The sequence below is a fragment of the Jaculus jaculus genome, chromosome 1, assembly GCF_020740685.1.
Source record: "Jaculus jaculus isolate mJacJac1 chromosome 1, mJacJac1.mat.Y.cur, whole genome shotgun sequence".
Lineage (NCBI taxonomy): Eukaryota > Metazoa > Chordata > Mammalia > Rodentia > Dipodidae > Jaculus > Jaculus jaculus.
This window is the reverse complement of record NC_059102.1, coordinates 88,090,932-88,114,582: the sequence shown is the minus strand read 5'-3', so window position 1 is coordinate 88,114,582 and position 23,651 is coordinate 88,090,932. Positions and strand designations below refer to the sequence as shown.

Sequence of the window (23,651 nt, the reverse complement as noted above, 5' to 3'; positions counted from 1 at the left end):
GATGAAGACTAACCTTAATCTTCTACAGCTTCCCTCCCCCTCTCTCTCCCTCTCTCTCTCTCTCTCTCTTCTCTTTAGCTCTTGTATATTAGTTATCTTTTTCCTCATTTTCTTAGTGGGCACTGACCTGTAACTCCCAGTACCAGCATGTGTCTATCATCCACAAGGAGCTTTTGATCAGAGAGACCTACAAGGTTTCCTAAAAGAAAGACAGATTTCTGTCCAAGTACTTGATGACCCAACAAAGGTTAGTGGTAAGACCCTATTGCTGAAGACTCCTTATGTGGTTGACAGGTAAAATGGAATGGCATGGCTGGAAGTTGGAAGAGAGTCAGGCCCCAGTCAGCACGTCCAGTGCCAAAAGGTGCTACATGAGCAATTGGGGGAAAATGACCAATGTCTGTCCACGCAACTCATGGTCTAACCTACTTAGCAGCAAATAACCTGTTGTGATGCCCACACAAGTGCAATAGTGGCACACAGCCATGGTGGGAAACCAACTGCTCTTGATTCAGCTAACTGATCCCCTCAGTGGTGTGGGACCCATAGCTGGAGCTGGGAAACAAGTCAGAACCAAATCCAAACATTAGCCCACTCTCCATTATCAAGTTACCATCAATCGTGGGCTACAAGAGGGCCTACACTTCTTAAATTCTCTATAAGAAAATTAAGGATTATCACATTTGTCCTGGTGCTAACTTACTCTCTGTTGGAGAATCTGCTTCTCTTTTTCAGATAGATGTAGATCCTAAGGAGAGAGCCACCCCATTATATCTCAAAAGGGCCCCAGCTGAAACTAAGAAATATTGGCGAAACAAGCAAGGGTGCTGTTTTCCTGGTGAACCGGATACCAGCACAAGGGGGAAGGAGATCAACACAAAGAAAAATCAACTCTTACCAAATCAGAGAGCCAGAGCCCCAGAGGCCCCCAACACCTCATCACTGAAGCATACCAAAAATGAACCCAACATGGCTCAGGGAAATTTTGCAGAAGAGGGGGTGGAAAGAATGTCAGAGCCACATGTTGGGTCATGATATGCAGTGACATTTATCTTACCCATATCTGTGGGCTCACTCCACAATGCATGACCCATATACCTCAACAAGGAGGGGCCAAGGGAAGGGCATGGGTCACAGATGAGCTTAATAATCATACCAAACTGACTGTTATTTGCTGAATACAAAACTAATTAATAAAAAAAAAAAAAAGAAATTCAGAGACCAGAACAATGGGAAAGGTAGGCACATTAAAACAGTCAGGAGTTATCTAGGATAGAGTGTTGACCTGGGTCAGAGAAATGGGAAGGACAGATTGAAGAGAAGCTACAGTGGTACTTGAATTTAGAAGAAAGGAGAATTAAAAGCCATGGCATGTAGCAGAACTGATGCTGCAGTTAGACCACTCAGAGCATTTCAAATGTAAATGGAGGGAATACTGGTAGACACATTTATTTTTATATAATGTGATTCTTTGGTACTGGAAGGAAATTTAGTTAGAAGTATTTAATATATTAGGATCCAAGTCAGAAGTCACAGAGTTGAATATATAAATGGAGTATAGGTAGCTGATAACAGGAGTATGGACAGTCTGGACTATGGAAAACCCATGGTGTAGAAAGAAAAGGCAGCCAAGACAGCAAAGGCAAATGGCATTTCGAAAGGGTCAGAAACAGAAAAGAGTCAAGGTGTATAGTGGGTAGCCAGAGCCAGAGAAGTTAGAGGGACATGATTGGTCTATGTCTTATAATCTTCTTACAGTTTATTTATTCCTTCCCTACTTTGATCCTGCCTCCTTTCTCCCACTTCATGATAAAGCACATTCTCTCATGTAAGCCAAAGGACATTTAATAGGCACTCAGCTCCTCTGATCAAAAGCTTTAGTTAACATGTACAAAATGGCTATGTTCCTTTTGTTGCTGTAATCTACTGTTGAATAGCATAGGCCTTCATCATGTCTTCTAAAATAAGGAAGTGTGTGGAGCTTTGCCAAAGCTCTATGGAGCAAACCTGAAACCCTCACATGGTGGAAACAAGAATTAAATATTGGTTTGGCAAAAAAAGTAATAAATAAAATAAAGATCTCACACAGAATATTAATTCTGAACATAGTTCCATTTTGTATTCAATTAGTGAAACTATGAATAAAGTGTTTGGAAATTTATACTTCTAAAAAAAAAGAAAAGAAAAACATGATTACTAATCTAATAGAATATTAGTATGGTTATTTTTAATAATTTAATTTTCATAGTTTTAAATTTGGTCAAGATGTTTCCTGTTGACTATATGTAACACATGTTGAGAAACACCTCCATACATTGTGATCTTTCATCCTGGGTATCAATATTCTATAGTTCATTATAAATCTGTATATTCTGTAATACTAAAATGTACTCATATGCAAGGATCAGCTTTGTAATTTGCAATTTTATAACCAATAAAACCCAAACTTAGATGAAACAGCAACTATAATTCAAAGATAAAGATAACTGATGATTCTTCCCAAAGACTGAGTTTGTAAAGAATTCATCACATATTTACATAGTTTACTGGACAGGAGACAACTGGCTACAGACCCACAACTATTTCTTAGATATTGCATCTCAGGTGGCTCATTTATCAAGGGTTGTTAAGATATCCTACAACATTTCTCTTGAACTGGTGAACTTAAAAGACTATTTATATTATAAACTAAACTAATTTTAGTGTTGTTTTAACTGTTATGATGTAATGGTTTGGAAGTATTGAACATTTGAACAAAATATAGCCATGAACTATCAGCCTTAACTTTCCACGACTCTCACCTTGCAGAATGAGAATTGTCATCAATAAAGAAATATTTTCATTGTGATGTGATATGTCCTTGGTTTATGGACTACTGACAAGATAGGAAGTACTTAAGGAAAAATCTGACATTTCCTCAATACTTTAGCTAATGGCTTTAGCCAAGACAAAGCTACAAGTCCATTGGCTTCATCTGGGATTGACAGTAAGTAGACTCACTGCTGGTTATTGAGAGAAGTGTGTCAATCTGTAGAAGTACATTGGCAATGAAGGGCCATTCTCTCTACCCACTTATGAAAGACACACACACACACACACCACACACACACACAGATGCACACAAGCATAAATTCGCATATAGTGTCCATAGCAAGAAACATACCCAAGAGTAGACAAGAAAGTTACCTTCCCACACCGGCATATGTATAATGATGTCCATGAAAGTAATATTGGTGATTGAAAAATCATAACTGGCTAATAAAGGAATTGTTAATGAATTGTTATTCCACATATAATTTAATGGAAAAAAAAAAAGACTAGAAATACTGTCAATTGAACCCTCACTGGTGGGGTTATATACCCAGTGATATGTGATAATGCAGGCACCTCACTACAAATAGCCAGCCTCAGGAGAGATAACTGGTGCTATAAAATTTACTAGTTAACAAGATAGCAAAATGTCATCCTGTCCCATGGACATGGATCCTGCACAAATGGCCCACAAGATGAAACTAAATACCCCTCCCCCCCCAAAAAAAAAACTGCCATAATAGATAATCTCCTCTCTTAGCTACACAATGGGATCACTTTTCTGGTAACTCACCCACTCTTCCACAGTATATTTAATAAACTTTCTACTACTTTCCTTTTCTGTTCACACATCATTGCCAATCAGTGTCATCCATAAGCAGCAGATAAGATGCAATATTATGGAGCTATTTATAAAAGTAATCATTCAGCAAAGGTAATTTTCTTCAGTTGCTTCTTTAAAATGCCTTCAAATCAACAATATATGCAAGTCATATGGTGACAATAATTCTATAGAGAAGTAACATGAAACATTCTTCTGCCTAAAAGGTAAAATAATAATTATCTCAAAAAATATTGAGAGATTTGAACAAAATAAGGAAGAATGCAAAAAAAAATAAGTAATAGTGTTCATTGATGCTCCCTCAAAATGGACCATAAGGCAGGAGAAATCAAATGTCTTGCTCATAACAGTAACTAGAGAAATGGGGTAATCCTGGAGGAGAGGATGCACCTTGAACCTTAGTCTCACGCATTGCATGAGCAGAGCTGAAATGATCAGCATGTAAGCCACCTCACTTTTCTTCAGTCCTCCCACAAAGTTCCCACCCAGTGAGTTCAATGATGTCCCTTCCTCCTGAATTCATAACCTCTGTAACCTCAATATATGATTCTCTCTTAAAAAATAGTTTCAGGCTGGTGAGATGGCTTAGCGGTTAAGGCACTTGCCTGCAAAGGCTAAGAACCTAGGTTCAATGCCCTAGGACCCACATAAGCCAGATGCACAGGGTGGTACATATGTCTGTAGTTCATTTGCAGTGGCTAGAGGCCTTGGGGCACTCATTCTCTCTCTCTCTCTACACATATATACACATATACTTGCAAATGAAACTAGGTAAGGCTCACTCCATATTTAGAGTAGATTCTAAATCCAGTGACTGATTTCTTTGTAAGAGGAGACAACGACGCAGAGAGGCATATGCAAGAAAAACCTGAGTAGAAGGAGCCAGGAGTGGAAAGCATCCATGAATGCCAAGGATTGCTAGATGTGCCAGAAGCTAGGAAAACACTATTTAAAACCCTACCCTGGAGCCTTGACCATGTCAATACCTTGATTTTTGATGTCTCTCCTCCAAAGCTGTGAGAGAATAAATTTCTGTTACTTTAAGCCACTACGTTTGTGGTAATCTGGTACAGAAGCCAGAGGAAACTCATGCAGCACACAAAACAATTTGCTAATGTAATAAAGGAGACATGGTGGGAGATATTAAAGATGCAGCTTTGTATTGCTAAACAGCATGGGCAACACCAAAATAAACACCAAGTTACTAAACAAAACACATCTGTGAGCTATATTAGCATTCATAATGAGAAGTAAAGAGGGACCAAACTAAGAACTCACCTGGATGGGTTCCCACCACCATGGATGGGAAGTGAAGCAGAGACCTGGTTCAGGAAGAGTTGGCCAGGTTTGTACAACACACTTCTTTAAGCTGATTCTGTGCTTTCAGGTATCCCAGAGGACATCTCCTAACCCTTTCTACAATTTTCCTGAACCACATTCTAGCTAGTAGATATTTTTTTCCAGTAAAAGATGAATAATAACTAAAGGATACTATATGGGTTCCACCAAGTTGATATGTAACAATAGATGTGGGGTAGGGGACAAGAAATGTCCCATGCAAAAGACAGATGAATAATATGCAAAACAGAATAAGATATTGGGCAGATACTATCAGAGAAATAAATAGGGGATCTAGTATTGGTATGGTATGTGTGGTGTATGCCCTTGTGTACACACATGTACATACCCCATGAGCACACATTCAGAGGCCAGAGGAAATATCAATTGCTGTCCTCTAATTGCTCCATGTGTTTCCTTGAGAAGTCTCTCACTGAACTCAGAGTTGTAGTTTTCAGTCCGGTTGCCTGACCAGCAAGCTCCATTGATTCTCTGGTCCCCATTTTCCACAGGACTAAGGTTACAGGCACCCTTGACCATTCCCAGCTATTTATGTGGGTGCTGGGAAATATAACTTGGAAAAAATCAGGTCCTCTAAGGCCCTCATGCTTATGTGGCAAGCTCTGTTACTTGCTGAGCCATCTCCCAAGTCCTACAAAGTCTTTTTCTAATTGTGTAAAAGGAATAAAGCCAAAAGTATGAATACAAAATAGTATATTGGAGCAATGGTAATAGTAGTTAAAAGCATGAGGAAAAAAACAACTAAGAAAAAAATCAAATATAATAAAACCAACAGAAATGGAAATGAAATCCATATTAGAAGCAGAGAGATGAAATCTACCAAAATTTCAAAAAATAGTAAGTGAAAGAGTAAATATGCTTTTTCCTCCTTTGGTATGCATTCTGATGCTAATAACAGAGCAATGTTAAATGGATAAATTATAAAGATAGCAGGTTTGTTTCCACTAAGAGTTCTAATACAAGTTAGAGGGACTAAATCAAGTGATAGCCTTCTTTTTGGTTTTGTTTTATTTTATTTTATTTTTGACAGAGAAAGAAGCAAGGAGGGAGGGAGAGATAGAGAGAGAATGAATAGGCATGCCAGGGCCTCCAGCCACTGCAAACACCTTTAATCCCAGCACTTGGGAGGCAGAGGTAGGAGGATCACCATGAGTTTGAGGCCACCCTGAGACTTGCATAGTGAATTCCAGGTCAGCCTGGAGTATAGTGAGACCATACCTCAAAAGCCAAAAAAGAAATAAAATAAAATAAAATAAAATAAAATAAAAACCAGATAATTTGGGTTGGAAAGATGACTCAGCAGTTAAGGCATTTGCCTGCATATTTTAAGACAAGAGTTTGATTCACCAGTACCTATGTAAAACCAGGTGCACAAGGTGGCACATGTATCTGTGCATCTGAAGTCCATTTGAAACACCCTGACACCCTGGAACATCCATTCTCCCTCTGTCTCTCTCAGAGTATGTCTCTGTGTGTTTGGAACAGTGTTGTATGCCATTAATGCTAGCACTCAGGAGGCAGAGATAAGAGGATCACTGTGAGTTCAAGGCAAGCCTGAGACTACATAGTGTACATAGTGAATTCCAGGTCAGCCTGGGATACAGCAGGACCCTACCTCAAAAAAAAAAAAAATCAGATAATTTCAAATAAGATGACAGATTCAAAATAAAACATGTCAAATAACTATTGTGGTGGTTGGAATATAAATGTATGTCCCCCAGAGCCTTAGGTGGTATTGATTAAGCTTCCTACTTAGCAGGCAGAGCCCTACTGGAAGAAGTGTTTCACTGGGGCAGATCCTGAGTCCAGCTCTCTAGACGTATAGAGTCAGCTTGAGCCAATTTCTCCCTCTGCTGTGTAACCATGGTGGAGCAAACCAGCTTCTGTCATCATGAAGCTTCCCCCAGACTCTGTAAGTCTAAAATAAACCTTTTCCTCCCATAAGCTTCCTCTGGTCTGGTGTTTGTTCTGGCCCCCAAAAGATAACTGCAACAACTATAATTGAAATGGATAAACTAAAATTTAATATAAGATTAGATTAAAAAATTAAGAAACTGGGCTAGAGGTACAGCTCATTAGTAGAATATTTGCCTAGTATATGTGGGGCCATAGGTTCAATCTATACTAGCACTGCAAAAATAAATAAATGAATAAATAATAAGAATTTAATTACTTGCTATATCAACAAAATTCTTCCTCAAGGAAAGAAATTAGACCTTTTCTGGACTCCTGACCTATGGAACTCTCTGATGATAAATCTATGTTGCTTTAAGACAAGGTTTTTAGTACTTGCAAGAGGAACTAATATCTCAGAATGTGACTGAAAATAAGAAGTTTAATTAGAAGTATCAAATGAGTGACTGACTTCCTGTTCACCCTGCCAGGAGACTAGAAATTGAGTGTTAACAGATCCCTCATGAGCCATTTTGGGATACCAGGCAAGGCTAAAGTCAAGGGTAAGCTACCTGAACATGTTCAAGTTGAATAATGTAACATGAGCAATCTTCTCTTGTGCCAACTCCCATAATGTTAGGAGCCAACTGTGCATACTCTGGAAGAAGCTAGGAGATGCTGACCAGTCTAAGACACATGATAGCAGAAAGGATATCACACTTCTGGCAGTAAAATGGCTGAGTCTTCCTCCACCTGAAGTCTGCTAAGAAAAATCTCACCCAAGCAAGGTTGCCATTAGCACTTCTGGTGCTGCATTCTAAGTATTAAAAGATACCAAAACTTGGGCTGGAGAGATGGCTTAGCGGTTAAGCGCTTGCCTGTGAAGCCTAAGGACCCTGGTTCGAGGCTCGGTTCCCCAGGTCCCACGTTAGCCAGATGCACAAGGGGGTGCACGCGTCTGGAGTTCGTTTGCAGAGGCTGGAAGCCCTGGTGCGCCCATTCTCTCTCTCCCTCTGTCTTTCTCTCTGTGTCTGTCGCTCTCAAATAAATAAATAAATAAATAAATAAATAAATAAATAAAATTTAAAAAAAAGATACCAAAACTACCACTTATTTTAGAAAGGCAGTACTACAAAATAACCAAATAATAAAAAAGAACTTATAGGAAACAAACTTCAGGAAGCAGAAGAAACCATGTGATAAGCCATACTAAATGTTCTCATTCATTCAAAAATGTTCATTGAACACCTAATATACTAATCACTCCATGTTTTGATTTTGAACATGCAAAGTAATGAACCCAGCAAATGAAGTCTGTGGCTTCATGGAGCTTACACTATCTCAGAGACATAAGAGAAGCTGCAAGCCTTATGGAAGGAAATTTGAAACTCAAAGAGAAATGCACAAAGGATAATATAGAGCCTCTAAAAAATAAAGCTAATTCCTTTGATTTGATTACACTTTGTCTGCAGTTATTGAATTATTACACCAGATTCTATAAACATGTACATTTAAAGATTCAAGTAAAAAAACAGCAAAAAAAAAAAAAATATGGTAACCTAAACTTTTTATCACTAGAAAGCTTAAATGATAAAGTTGAGACTGTCTCTCAAGAGACAAAAAAATGAGGGGAAGGAGTTCTCCAACAGAAGATCAGGCAAGGAAAGATAATATTAGAAAAGAACAGCAGTGGGCTGGAGAGATGGCTTAGCCATTAAGCACTTGCTTATGAAGCCTAAGGACCCCAGTTCAAGGCTCGATTCCCCAAGACCTACGTTAGCCAGATGCACAAGGGGGCGCACACATCTAGAGTTCCTTTGCAGTGCCTGGAGGCCCTGGCGTGCCCATTCTCTCTCTCTCTCTATCTGCCTCTTTCTCCCTCTGTCTGTCACTCTCAAATAAATAAATTAAAATAAACAAAAAAGTTTTAAAAAAAGAAAAGAAAAGAACAATGGATGTTCCAGAAAGGAAAAAAAATAAATGGCTAGAAGAAAATTAGTTTTTAAATATATGAAAAGAACAAGATATATCTGTGTTTGTTTCCAGGACAGAAAGTAATGAACAATAAATGGCTCACTCCAAGACACACACAGTTTCTCAAAATTGTAAAACACTATAAATAAAACGATTTAAAAATTATCTCAAAGATAAAAAATAATAATAATAAAAGACCTCATCCAAAAGCACCAGGGACCTAGCTGACACCTGTTTTCTCTGAAAGAAATACCTTCAGAAGTATGGAGTGTGCTAACTCTGGGCATGGTGGCTCTGTCCTAAAAGTCTAGAACTCAGGAGGCAGGGGCATGAAGATCAAAAGTTCAAAACCAGCCTGAGTTACCTAGCTCTCCATTAGAAAAAAATAAAAAATAAAAAACACCTGAAACAGAAATTTACACATAGCCATACTTTGACTAGAGAATGGAAGAAGAAGACATGGGAGACCCTCGGGGACTTGGTAATCTTCCTCCCATTCCTCTAGGGAAGACACTGGGCTGTACTCCAATACAAGAAGACACCGTGACTACGAAAGTGGATTCAGGAAGCCAGAGTCCTGAAGGAACAGAATGACAGCTTTTCAGTACAAGCCTAGTGGTCACATTTGGAGTACTTAAGGGTTCATGAAATGTCACTCGTCTTCCCATCTTGGTCCCCATTAAACAGAAATAAGCTAAAAGAGTGTGAGGTGGATGAGAAACTGTTATTGGTATTACCAAGGAAATACAAAACAACCAGCTTCCTTAACTGAACCTGTGGTGGGGTAGAGGTGGGCCCTCAGAGTGTGAGGACACAGAACCCCCCAACCACACGCACACGTACAATTTGGAAGAGGAGCTTCAATGAAGTAACTTGATCATCTCACACTGAGAAAATGATTGGAAGCATTCTTTTCCATTTTATAAATTGTACAAAACAACTATTTTATTGCAAGAACTGAACACTAGCAGCACACTCTTGCTCGCCTGTTGTGATCCTCCACTCAACGTTCAAATCCTGAGTTCTGTGGAGAAAGAATGCGGCATATGAAAGAAGATTGTACAAGCACAATTTGAGCTCTCAAGGAGTTTAAGTGGTCTGTTCCTACTTCATGTGACCTTCAGCTTGTCTCTGTTTACCAGTGTCACTTATCCTTATCTCCCTGCTGATGTGGCTCTGAGAGGCACAGGGGCACACTGGAGGGCACTCAAAAAGTCCCTACTGGAATCAGGAAGACGGCCAAGGTTTGAGATTCCAAGTCCCTTGCTGAAATCGATAGACTTCACTCTGTCCTCCTCTGAGCCCTTGGCACAGTCCAGAGCGCCATGTTGGGGCCCAGGAGTAATGGAACTAACCTGGGCTTGCAAAGATAAGGTGAAATTCTGCTTTCTAAGCATTTAACCCCAGAAAAAAATTCCTGTTCCTAATGTCAAGATACTGCGCATTCATCACTTCCTGTCTCCTACACAGATGAAAGGAAGAAAGCAGTCTGGGGTGTATGGTGAATGCTGTTGCAAACCCTGTGATGAAAAGTGGAGAAGCGTGGGTTTGCATCCTTCAGGCCTATAGATAATGTTTCCTGCTTTTATGATTTTCGTGGGACTGAAATAGAAAGGCCACTGGAGAAAAAAAAAATGCAAAGGCAAACAAAGCTTGGGTTAGAAGGTTGAGGAAATCATCTATCTCTTTTCTAAACTTTCTATTGATAATTTTCATACACATCCATAAGCTATTTTGTTCATAGTCCACTCCCATTACCTTCTTTAGTCCCCTCTCCAACATCCCCCTTCCAATTCAACCTTCTCTTCTATTTTGATGTTTTGTTTTGTTTTGTTTTGTTTTGTTTCTTCTGCCCTCCTCTATCATCCATGCCACCATGTTGATGGGTCTAATATTCTTCAGCTCTTCTGAAGGTAACAACAGCTGTTGTGAGATCAGGAATGCAAAAGCCATTTCATGTCTGAAGACAGCATTCCATGGCACTCCTCCCCATCCTCTGGCTCTTACATTCTTTCATCCCCCTCTTCTGCAAAGGTCTCTGAGCTTTGGAGGATGGATAGAGATGTCCCACTTAGCATTGACCACTCGGCAATCACTTATTCTCACCCTCTGACAATTTTTAGTCTCCTTAGGAGTGACCACCACTGACAGAAAGAAGCTTCTGTGCAAGGGTGAGAGCAGCACTAAGCGCATAGACAAGCATTTAAAGGGCAACTTGAGAGGTACAGCGTATCTGTATCTGTTTGTCCAATCAACAGTGGTCGCCTCCCTTGAGGAGAGCATGTTTGTAGAATGCTAGGATTCTGTTTTGGTGTTTGCACCTGTGGAGGCTTTTTTTAAATTTTATTTTTTGCACCTGTTGTTTTTAAATAAACATGGGTCCTCTTAGGAAGCAGACAGCTGTCCCAGATTGCGGACCAACCAGTGACAGAAAGAAAAAATCTATGAGAACCTCCTAAGTATAACACCTCTATAGAAAAATGGGCCTCAGGAGATATGGCTTAGAGATTAAGGTGTTTACCTGTGAAGTCCAAGGATCCAGGTTCAGTTTCCTAGTACCCACCTAAGCCAGATGCATAAGGTGGCATATGTGTTTGGAGTTCTTTTACAGTGGCTAGAGGCCCTAGGGCACCCATTCTCTCTCTCTATCCCTCCCTTTCTCTTTCAAATAAATAAAGTAGTTTGTTGTAAAAAAGAAAAATGGGCCTTGTTGAATGAGATAGGGAATAAGTCTTAGTTCCACTCAGGAAGAATAAATAAGAACTCAGGCTGTAGAGACAGTGTGGACCGTTGGCTGTTCCACAAGCTACTACAGATAAACTACAGAGCCTTAGTTTCTTCATCTGTAACATGAGAGTAGTAATAATCATTGCTAAAAATCAGTGGAAAATGAAACAAGATAAATGAAAGCTTTTCCAGTGAAATATTCACAGTTAGTGACATTAGTCCCTCTTTTCCCTATTGTCTTTTTGATATTCCTGGTGCTGGACATAACATCTTCCCATTCTTCCAAACACACCATGCAACTGCTTCTTTACCCCCTTGACCATGTGATAGTGGCTCAATGAGACCTGAGCATGCTCCCTTGAACATATGGCCATGTGATTGGCTTGGCCAATAAGAGCTGAGCAGCCATGTTTGGAGGTTTGCTGGGCATCTTTTCTCTGACAAGTGGCACTATCAAGCTTGGGGTCCAATATAAGGATACCACGGCAAAATTCACAAAGCTTGAATGGTGACAAACAGCCCCCCATGCGTTAAAACCACTGTGATCTTGAACCAAGCTGTGACCAGCCCAATGGTGGTGAGGTATGAACAGTGTGCCTTTTTAATAAAAAGGCAAAACCTAGCAAGATCTTGTGTTTTTCACCATTCATTTGTTCTTTCTTTCTCATTTTACTGTCTGAAACACAGATGTTATGCCCCCAAAAGGCAATTGTTTTGTAGCCCTGAGGAGAAAATCTATACATGAAGAAAACATGTGAAGAGTCTGAATGTCGTTAGTAGGATATTAAAAAGCTATCATATAAATACTAGAAAACATACTTCCAGACTTTACTTGAGAAAAAGGAACTTTTAGTAAAGTCATTGAGGCTGAGCGTCTGCTATCAGCAGCCAACTGTGAACCCCAGCCCCTATAGCATGCCGACTCAGGAGGCCTTCATCTGACTCTCATTCTCCTTGCCACCAAATGGAGACAGGGTCCTCTGGGATGTAGGGGAAGTTTGCTGAACAACACTGATAGAGATCCTGGTGGGAGACAATATGATCTGATTACAGGAATAATTTTGCAAAAATATATGTTACCATCTTTTTCTTTTAAGCAGAATCTTGTGCGAGCTACCCCCTTCCTCTCTGTTCCCAGGGACATCTGGTGTCTCTGGAAAGATGAGGATTGCTCAGTCATGAGAGCAAAGTCAAGACAGAGAAAAAGGAAGTCAAATGCCAGCCCAAAAATCCCATTTGTATAAAAGACACAGGACGATTGCACAATCATTTTCTTCTTTATAAAATGGCTTTCAAAACCATAAATTAGTTCCCCATCAAGAGTTAACAGTTATTAGTCTGTTGAGTGGTTTTGTGTGTGTGTGTGTGTGTAAACATTATAAACTTACAATGTTTGGTGGGCTTGAAACAATTGCAATGATTTTTCTGTGATGTTCAAATCGATCCATGAGCAATGAATAGCGACTTGAATCAGTTTCTGAGTTGGTTTTTTTTTTTTTTTTTTGAAACAACCCTAGTATTGGCTGATAGTCCCATTGCTTTCAGTGTTTATTGTTAAAACCCCGTGCCAAGAGTTGCTTCAAGGAACACAAGGAGGTATAAAACAGTCATGAGTCAATGACTTTGCAAGGAGGTGATGGCCCCCATAGACATTCATTGTAGTCTTTGCTTACATTTGCGTCTACATGAAATTTCCCAAATAACAAGTAGAGATAAAGAAAAAAGAAAGATAAAAGCTCAGCCCATGATTTTCAAAATAGAACTTTGAGCTCATTAGTAAAGCAATGATCTCTAATAACTGGCCTTGGTAGGAGGAGACAGGCTCTCTCTCAAGGTCTGCCTGGAGGTCCAATGGGCTGGAGAATAGATATGGATGTGGGGCACGAGGTACGATGGCAATGTACAGATGAATATGTCCTACCCTTTGGCTCCAGATTCTTGTCTCTCGTCCACCAACAAGCCTGACTCAATCTCTCCTGGTCAAAAGGATCTGGCGTTGCCAGCATCTCAGGAAGGCGCACTGGGTAGGGAGTCCAGAGGAAAAAATCTGACTCTATCAATGACTCAAAATGACCCTATGCCTTGGGTCTCAGTTTCACCATGCAAATAATGAAAGATTAACCCTGGGGTCTCTCAGGCTGGCAGACACCAGGCTCCAGGAGATTCTTTGGACTTAGGGATCCCGACCTAAGACCTGTACCTTTCTGAAGAGAGCCTCCCCAGTCACGGTCCATTAATGACCATTGCTATCACTTTTTATAGTTAATTGGAGAGGAAGTGCCAGCGTCGGTGACCCCAAAGTTGCCAGCACTTTGAGGCATTGGGAATCATGGTGCGTCACCGACCTGTACGATGTCTCCTCTCTGCCCTTGCTTGCCTGCCAATCCTGACCCGGGTCCCCACTGCGGAGAAATCTAGTAGACGGCGGCGGGCGTGGCCGGCGCGCTGGAGGGAGGGAGCCTTGGAGCGAGGCTCAGGGCGCGGAGCGCAGAGCGCGCTGCGGCCGCGACGCGGAGGGAGGGAGGGAAGAAGGCAAGGAGGGAGGGCTGGCGGGCAGCGGCGCTCGGCAGGCAGCCCGGCTCCGCGCGCAGTGTCCTCGCGAGCCCAGCCCGGCAGGCGGGAGCGGCGGCCAGCGCGAGCCCGAGCCCCGGCTTCCCAGCGAGCGAGCGACCGCGCGGGGAGTGGGAGCCTGGCCGGCCGAGGCAGCGGAACCTGCCTAGCCTAGCAGCGGGGTTCCCCCGGGAGTGCGTGCGTGCCAGCGAGCGGGTTCTCCGGTCCGATCCCGGTAAGTGCGGGAGGCTGCGTCCTGCCGGCCCGGGCCGCGGCGGCCAAGGAGGTGCGGCTCCCCGGATCCGGGTCGCGCGCACCCCACCGCGGCACCGCGGGCTCACAGGTGGCTCCGTGGTGGATGTGGGGTCCCCAGGCCCGGCTCCGACTTAGCCAACTCTTTCTGCTCTTGGCCGCCGATTCCTACCGCCCCCCACAACCCGGGCACACACACACACTTTCCTAGCCGGGCTCCCGGCTCGGAGTTGGGGCGCTGGGCAAAGCCTGACTTAACCGGGGATGCGCAGAGGAACGCTCCCCTTTCCACCCTGGAGGACAAGCAGACCCACAGTCACCCCACACGCCGCTCGGCTCCCAGCTCGTTTTGTTATTATTAACCCGCCCGGGAAAGTTTGGGATCATACAAGGGGAAGTCGGGGCGCAGCTGGGGGCTCACTACGCCTGTGGAGGGCCCATCCAAGGGAGCAAAGAGTAGGGTTTGCAGGAGCTCGCCCGCCCCCAACCCCCCACTGAGTTGAGTCTGTCTCTGAGCGCAGCCTGGCCGGGTGTTGTGACAATCTCTGAAGCGCTGTGCGTCACTTTAATCGCAGCTAGTAAGTGTAGACATCTGCAGCCAGCCTGGATCTGCTGGGTTTGGCTTATCTGAGGAGTAAGGGCAATTCAGCCAGGACTGACTGGTGTACACCTGAGATGATCTCATGAATGCTTCTAAACTGAAGTCATTGGTATGGAAAAACAGTGTTTTTGGTTTTTTTTTCTTCAAGGCTATTTTAGAAGGGGGGCATTGCCTGAGCTGTGGTGTCCGGTGTCCGGGTACCTACCTTACCCATCTCTGACATGGAACAGGGAATGAAAACTCTGCTTTGCATTTCTAACCTACTAAAGAATCGTTGCTGTAGCTACCAGGGCAGATTTTGTGGACAGAGGTATTGCTGCAATTCGCATGTTGTTTATAAAATATATCTGGCCTCTCAAAATAGCCTCTTTGTCATTTCACTGCATTGGGATTTGGATGCTATTTAGAATATGACTAGAGGGCTTTTTAAAGCTTTCGATGAAGACACTATTCTAGATGGTTTAAGAAAGCGTGTTCATGTCACCAGAACATTTTTGGTGGGTTTTTTTTTTTTTTTTTTTTGGTAAACTTTAATTTTTGAAGAGCTGCCTTTCTGCATCTGATACAGTAGACACCTCGTGAAAAATAAGAATGTGAGATCATTATGTGTGCAGGGAAAGAGCTCTAGCTTCTCCCAAATACAACCCTTTCCACATGATAGATTCAGTCAGAAAATGCACCTGCAATAGAGAATTATGTAAGTGGACTAGAAGAAAAACACTAGTAACTGTGAGATGTCAGGAACTAAGTTCAGAAAGAAGCAGCATCACTCTAGCAAGGGAAGATGTCACATGATCTCCGAGGGTCAAATGGACTTCCATCTAGAGAATGTTTGTGCTGGCACACATCTCCATGGTCTGCACCTGACACCACATTTACCCAAATGTTTGTGTTTATACATATATGATTCTAAATACCTGCTGGATAACATATCCTCTTCTGAGTGCCACATATCTTTTAGCTCATCTTAAAGCTATTTGTTGAACTAGGAATGCATCTTAGTGGTAGAGGTATTGCCTGATAGTTACAAGGCCAAGAGTTTTATCCCCAGACACACACACACACACACACACACACACACACACACACACCAATAAAAGCAAGGTTACCATTTTGTGTATGTGTGGTGCTAGGGATCAAACCCAAGGCCTTATGCATGCTAGGTAAGCAGTCTTCCATTGAGCCAAATTCCTAACCCTTTCTCCATTTTTAAAATAGGGAAGCTAAGGGAGGAGAAGAGCTAAATAACTGACCCATAATCACACAGTGCTGGACAGGACTAACAATGTAAGAGTTTATGGTTTATTTATCTTTGTTTTTATTTTTTATTTAAGATAAATGATGAAGTTGTGTGAAGCATAAGGATCCTCAATTGTGGGAGTTCTCCACAACCACTGATCACCACAAAGTAAAAATTATGACAGAACCCTCTGGCTGTGTCTGAAGAATAAGACCACCACAGCCACCCAAAGGCCCAGGATGGATCTGCACCAAAGCACCACCATCATGCTCGTGGAGAAATGGTGCTCTGACGAATCACCGTCTGGCTGCAGGAGACATTATAACATCAGGAAAAAACTGAAGTTGATTCGTATCGTAGGCCTTGTCATGGGCCTGGTAGCCATGAGCACTGTCCAATTTTCAATCAGTGCCTTCTCTGAGACAGACACGAGCAACCCAGGAGAGGCCAGCATTATAAGTGGCCCTGGGGTAGCACAAGGTCACTGGCAAAGAACTCTCTTAGATTTAAATGACAAGATTCGAGATTATACTCCACAGCCACCGGTTACTCAGGAAGACAATTCTGAGAACAGTACAGAGCATGCTCAAGGAGACTACCCAAAAGACATCTTTTCCCTTGAGGAGCGAAGAAGAGGTGCCATTATTCTCCATGTCCTTGGAATGATCTACATGTTCATAGCCTTAGCCATTGTCTGTGATGAGTTCTTTGTTCCCTCGTTGACTGTCATCACCGAAAAGCTGGGCATCTCTGATGATGTGGCTGGAGCCACCTTTATGGCTGCAGGGGGGTCAGCCCCAGAACTTTTCACATCTCTCATCGGGGTATTCATTGCTCACAGCAATGTTGGCATAGGCACCATCGTAGGCTCAGCAGTGTTCAATATCCTCTTTGTGATTGGCATGTGTGCTCTGTTTTCTAGAGAAATCTTAAACCTGACATGGTGGCCACTCTTTCGGGATGTCTCCTTCTACATCGTTGACTTGATTATGTTGATCATATTTTTTCTGGATAACGTTATCATGTGGTGGGAAAGCTTACTCCTCTTGACAGCTTATTTTGCATATGTGGTTTTCATGAAGTTCAATGTCCAAGTAGAAAGATGGGTGAAGCAAATGCTAAATCGCAATAAAGTCGTCAAAGTGACCACACCAGAAGCTCAAGCAAAGGTTGGTGGTGTTGGTTTTTTATTTAATGCTTTTGTTTGTTTGTTTTTTGAGGTAGGATCTCATACTAGTCCAGGGTGACCTGGAAGTCACTATATAGTCTCAGGGTGGCCTCAACTTCTCAACGATCTCCTACCTCTGCCTCCCAAGTGCTGGGAGTAAAGGCATGCACCACCATGCCTGGCATACTTAATGCTTTTCTTAACCATAGTTCTGAATTGTGTTTTTGATAGCTGCACAATATTTTTTTCTTCACTGTGATAATTTTTTGGGCTATCATGGGTGGCAGATTGAATTCTGCAATTTTGTGACAGCCAAGTAATATGGCAGTAGGAAAAATAATTTGGGAAATAGCCTTCTCAAAGTCTTCCAAGTTCCCAAGGGACTGTTTTAGAGTAAAAACAAAATGTAGATGTAGGTTACATAAGCACCCCAGAGCAGACTCAGCACTTACGTGTTTATTTTCAGCAAAATGGGATTAATGATTTTTATGGTCGTTTTGATTTCCATGGGAAATTGTATATGTTTTTAGTATGTTACAAGGTTTGCTTTGTCAATGTATATTTGAGAGTGACCAGAAACCATCTTTTTAAAGATGTTCCAGGGAGAAAGTTTGCTTAATCAAAACTGTACCTTCCACTAAGCATCCTGGGCTCAGCAATAGTTTAGACCACTTAACTGGTTAGAGCTATTTGTGCTGTCTTTTAAACATTTGGTCCTTTCTTGTGGTGCGAGGAGTAGAACCCAGAGTTTTGAGCACTACTAAGCAGGTGCTTTCCCACTGAGCTATACCTCAACCCCATGATGATTTTTTCTTAACCCAAAGGTTATTTAGAACACTTGCCCAAGAACTGATCAGAATTCAATGTAGAGGGGTACCTGCTAGCTCCATGCCTCCCTCTGTATTGCAGTGGTCCATTACCCACACTGTAGCAAATATGGCACCGTGCATGTTCACAGTAGAATTCAAAGTAATGACAATAGTGACTATCTGATATCACTTATTTTGAGAAGCAGGTTGAAAAAGAACTTTAAAAAAACTGGCTGGAGGAATGACTTAGTGGTTAAGGTGCTTGCCTGCAGAGTCAAAGGACCCAGATTCGATTCCCCAGGACCCACATGAGCCAGATATCCAAATTGGTACATGCATCTCGATTTCATTTGCAGTGGCTGGAGGGCCTGGCAAGCCATTTTCTCTTTTTCTCTCTCTCTCAAAGAAATAAACATAAAATATTTTTTAAAGTTCACCTGCAAAAATGTAAATTGAAAAGAAAAAAAAGGGATGTGACATCAATAAAATTTATGTAGTTTCATAATTACATGGTATCTTAACTATAGGATATCACTGGGGAATGTGATTTTAAACAGAAAATCCAAGTACAAATGTAAACTTTCCAGGCTAATATCTGAGAAAATTGTCATACATATGAAAAGCAAATATTTGAGAGAGTAAGAGATTTTGCCCATAAAGAGAAGAACCTTATGTTAATTTAGTTAAATTTACATAATTTCTTCACAGTAAAGTTTGATGGCCATTATTTTTGTAGTAGCCATGAAAAAGAAATAAAGAAAAAAACTAGTTATATATATATGGAGAGAGAGAGAGGGAGAGAGAATATAGAATATTTGTTACATGCAAAAGAGATATATTTTTTAACATTTCTCTCAGTGTATGGATAACTGTAGTTTGAAGCATTGTTTAAACAAAATGTCTAGCAATCATGTATTCCAGTGTGACTATTGAGGACATGTCCCACATGGCATTAGACAGACCCTCAATGGAGCTGGTCTCCTTGCTCCACCTGAGGAATAAAAAGGATGATGACCCAAACCTTCTAGTCAAGCCCATTTGAGTGGTTTCCTAAAAGTCCATGGTTTATTCCAATCAGATTAATAGAAAATTGACAAGGAAAGACACATTATTAGAAGCAAGCAAATTATTTGGTATCTTATAATACCCTGAGCACATCAAAAATAAGTCTTTTGAGGACTGGAGATATGGCTTAGTGGTTAAGGTACTTGCCTATGACACCTAAGAAACCAGGTTTCATTTCCCAATACCAACATAAGCCAAATTCACAATGCAACATAAGTGTCTGGAGGTTGCTTGCATTGGTTAGAGGCCACTCTCTTTCTATCTGACTCTTTCTTTTTTTCTCTCTTTCTCTCTCTTTCTCAGTGGGAGCTTGATATTGGAGGGCAGGCTCGTTTTTGGATATGGTTCTGACTTGATTCCTAATAAACCTCTTGAGGACTGGACAGTAGGGATGGTGGGGCAGGAGGGGAGGGTAAGGGTTGGGGGGGAACTGGACCCAAATGGAAATGGTACCATAAAATCCTACATCCTGAAAGACACATTAAGAGTCAAACCTTCATGTGGTTCTAAGAGAGAATACCTGATTCACAGGGGCCTAGAGAGGTGTGATAAAGACTATATTCAATCTTCTCTTGCCTCTCGCTCTCTTCTCTCTTTCTTTTTTACATTGTGTATATTTTTCTTCCTTTTTCTCCATTGGCACTGACCTGTAACTGCCAGTTCAATTGGCACTGACCTGTAACTGCCAGTACCAGAATGTAGGTAACATCCACAACGAGCTGTTGATCAGAGAGGCCTACAAGGTTTCCCAAAACAAGACAGAATTCTGTCAGAGTACTTGATGACCCACCAAATGTTAAGGGTAAGACCCTACTTCCAAAAACACCATATGCTATTGGGATGTAACATGGAGTGACCTGGCTGGAAACTGGAAGATAGTCAATCCCCAGACAGATAGCTTGTCTAGTACAAGAAGGTGTTACATGAATGACTGGGGAAAATGACCAACATCTGTCTAAACAATTCGTGGTCTAAGCTACTCAGCAGCAATCAACCCGATGCAATGCTCACACAAGTGCAATAGTTCACACATCCATGGTAGGTTACCAAGTGCTCTTGATTTGGCTAACTGATCTGCTCAATGGAACAGAACCCATAGCTGGAGCTGGGAATCAAGTCAGAACCATATACAAAAATGAACCTTCCCTCTAATACCAAGTTCCTACCAATAGTGGGCTACAAAGAGGGCCCACACCTACTAAATTCTCAAACATATAAATAAAAAAAACATATGTTTTCAAAGAAGTCTTCTTGAGTGAGTCAATACTTTTTGGTTTAGTTATGATACAGTGCAACGTCCTTAACGTAGACACCCACTTGGATGAAGGTTATGTTGTCAATATCTACAAGTAAGGAACTTTCTTAGAATCAGTGGTGCATATGAGATGACAGGAGGACTTTGCATTATGACGTTAGTGGGAGTGGAACAGGAAGCTGGTACCATGAATACGAAAAATACCTTGTTAAGTGCAGGTTTCAGGTTGTAAAACATTCAATTATTTACTTAGGTAATTTTCTTATCATTTTTTTCTGATAATTTCCAAGTCAGTTATGCAGGTTGACATTCCTTAATAGTTATTATTCATATTCATAATTTTTGTTATGATTACTAATGTATTTTAATCAGAAATTTCAGATAGACATTCCTATTTGAAAAGAAGACTTGTTGTAACTGTAACTCTATGCCTGTCCCCCTCCCATGAGCTTGTTGTGCTATTTTCCTTTAGCACTAAGCATTTTTAATGAATACCCTTTAATCATGATTCTTTTGGCATTTGATAACTAATGGGAGCAAATATTTGTTTACTTCATAGTCATGCCTTGCATGACATTTCCACAGAAAACTAAAGCACAGACATCCATTTGCAGGTGGAATAGTGAAGAACAAAGTGTGATTTCCATCAGGAAATTTCATTTCACCAATTTCATTTTTGAATCATTGCTAGAAATGTGTTTTAGGCAATTACAGATGTTGTCTTAGTACTGATTTCATAACCATATGGAGATTTGCTCCCCCATCTTGAATAGAGATGCCCCAATAGGCCAGGACAAGTGTGGCTACTAGCCCTCTGGTGTGCTGAGCTTTCTTACTGCCTCATAGCCCACTTTCCTCCAGAAATTGGCACTCTGATGTCATCACTTAGATAAAGAGAAACTATGCCTAACGTGGTCCTTACTGAAATCTGCATAGAGCAGAGGGGCACTGCACAGGAGTTTAGACAGTGATATGTTAGCATGCTGTCATGCAGAGCTGTCTCACTGCCTCATTTCTGTGATGATGGGCCATGGGAGTTTGAGATAGGGGAGGAAACACTTTAGGTATTCTTCTAGAGCACATCACATGGTTCTTGCTGCATGTCATCAGCTCTGTTGGGCTCTGCACAGTGAAATAGCTTTCAAATGACTCGCTTCATAGAGAGATTGCAAACTCTTACTTTGGATCCATAAATGGTGACCTGTGTCTTGAGGCAGCTTGAGGTAAACCATGGAAAAAGGTGAACTGGCATTTTTTGCATAAAGTATTGCTACCTCATGTATGTTTTTATTGTTTTTATTTTTTCAGTGATATAGTTACCCCTTTTAGAAAGTTACGTAGTGTCATGACATCATAGAGACCATAGGGGTTTGAGCTAGACAGGAAAGGGTTTTCAGCCCATCTGCTCAATGAGCCTGACCAGTGGCCTCAGAAAAATTGTTGAAACTCAGTGAACCTATTTTCTAGTTTGGAAAATTAAAATAATAAACCCTATTTTGTAGGTATGAAGAACTATTAAATGAATACATAAAGGTTAAACACCTAGCGTAATCCTTGACAAATGTGGCTTAATCAAAATATTTTAGTCCTCTTCTTTTATAGCTCTATTGTCATGTGAAAAGCAAATCAAGATAAATTATTTGAATTTGAGACTTTGGAGGTTGAATTTATTCCAGAGGATCACTGAGTTAAGGAGACTGCTGTACCCTCTAGGGGCATGTAATATTTGCCATATTACATATTCACAAGACCTAGTTCAAACACAGTGAATATATGCCATTTATATATTTTCACAAATTCCAATGAGACCTCCAAATACCTTATAGTCCCTGAAATTTTTGTGCAGAATTTTGCTTGACATAAGAAAGCTATTTGGCAGGGGGACAGAACTATCAGTACTAAGCACAGACTAGTTTTCAGGGAACTTTAAATTATAAATGGTTGGGAGCCATTTCCAGTTGATGAGGAATAAACCTGTATAGTGCAGGATGCAAAGCCGTTGATCAGGACATGTAGGGCATGCGCTTGGCCTGCTGTTGGGGACCTGTTGATAAGTTACCAGGCTAGGTGCTCTTTGACCCAGAAAGCAGCTGTCCATGGTACTTAACTTCTTAGACTTGGCACCTTAAGCTGACAGCAAGTCAACCTGGTTCACACAGAGGGATGATCTAAATAAAGCAGCTTCATGCTGGGGAGTTGGAGAGCTGGACTCTTTAGTAATCAAGGTGTGCCTCACTCCATTTAGTCTGTGTCCTGTTGGCAGCTGGAAACAGTTTTTGTAGCCGAAATTGTTACTAATGTTCTTTAGAAAATCAGAATTCAAACAACATAAATATTCCTTTTACATTACGTATTTTTGTACTAAATCATGAATAATTTTTAAAGGCCCATGTGTAGCCTAAGTTTGCTTAAGGTTCAAGATATATTAGAAAACTTAGAACCGGGAAATGGCTTAGCGGTTAGAGCCTTTGACTCTGAAGCCAAAGGACCTGGGTTTGAACCCCCGGGATGCACACAGGCCCGAGACACCAGGGGGTGCTCATGTGTGCTAGGGCACCTTGTGTGCCCATCCCCTGGATCTGTCCCTTTCGGGCTGGAGAGATGGCTTAGCGGTTAAGCGCTTGCCTGTGAAGCCTAAGGACCCCAGTTTGAGGCTCGATTCCCCAGGACCCACGTTAGCCAGATGCACAAGGGGGCGCATGCATCTGGAGTTCGTGTTGCAGTGGCTGGAAGCCCTGGCACACCCATTCTCTCTTTCTTTCTCTCTCTCTGACTCTTTCTCTCTCTGCCTGTATCTCTCAAATAAAAATAAAAACAAAATAAACTTAAAAAAAAGAAAAAATGAAAACTCAACCACTTCCAAATCCAGTAAATAAATCAATAAAATTGATGTATAGCCTTCAAACAAATCATGATCATCCTTATATAAATATAAGGATATTTTTCTCCTATCCTTTCTCCTTCCCCCCCTTTATCTCTCCCTCCCTTATGGTTTCACTGCGTGTCTTAGGCTAGCCCCAAATTCTCAATCCTCCTGCCTTGGTTTCCCAAGTGCTGGGGCAATAAGTGGGCTCCATCACACTGTGAAGGTTGCATTTCTTGATAG

The 23,651-nt window shown here is 41.4% G+C and overlaps 1 protein-coding gene across 5 annotated transcripts in view; it reads left to right on the top strand.

The window, feature by feature from the left end:
- The first annotated feature begins 14,270 nt into the window (after positions 1 to 14,270).
- The window catches only part of Slc24a2 (solute carrier family 24 member 2), a 266,732-nt gene continuing 257,351 nt past the window's right edge, over positions 14,271 to 23,651 (top strand). For all 5 annotated transcript variants that reach the window (XM_045161586.1, XM_045161591.1, XM_045161606.1 and 2 more), the window contains exons 1-2: positions 14,271 to 14,390; positions 16,343 to 17,417. In XM_045161586.1, coding sequence (XP_045017521.1) covers positions 16,488 to 17,417 — 930 coding nt within the window. In that variant the 5' untranslated portion in view covers positions 14,271 to 14,390; positions 16,343 to 16,487. The remainder of the gene's footprint in view (positions 14,391 to 16,342; positions 17,418 to 23,651) is intronic.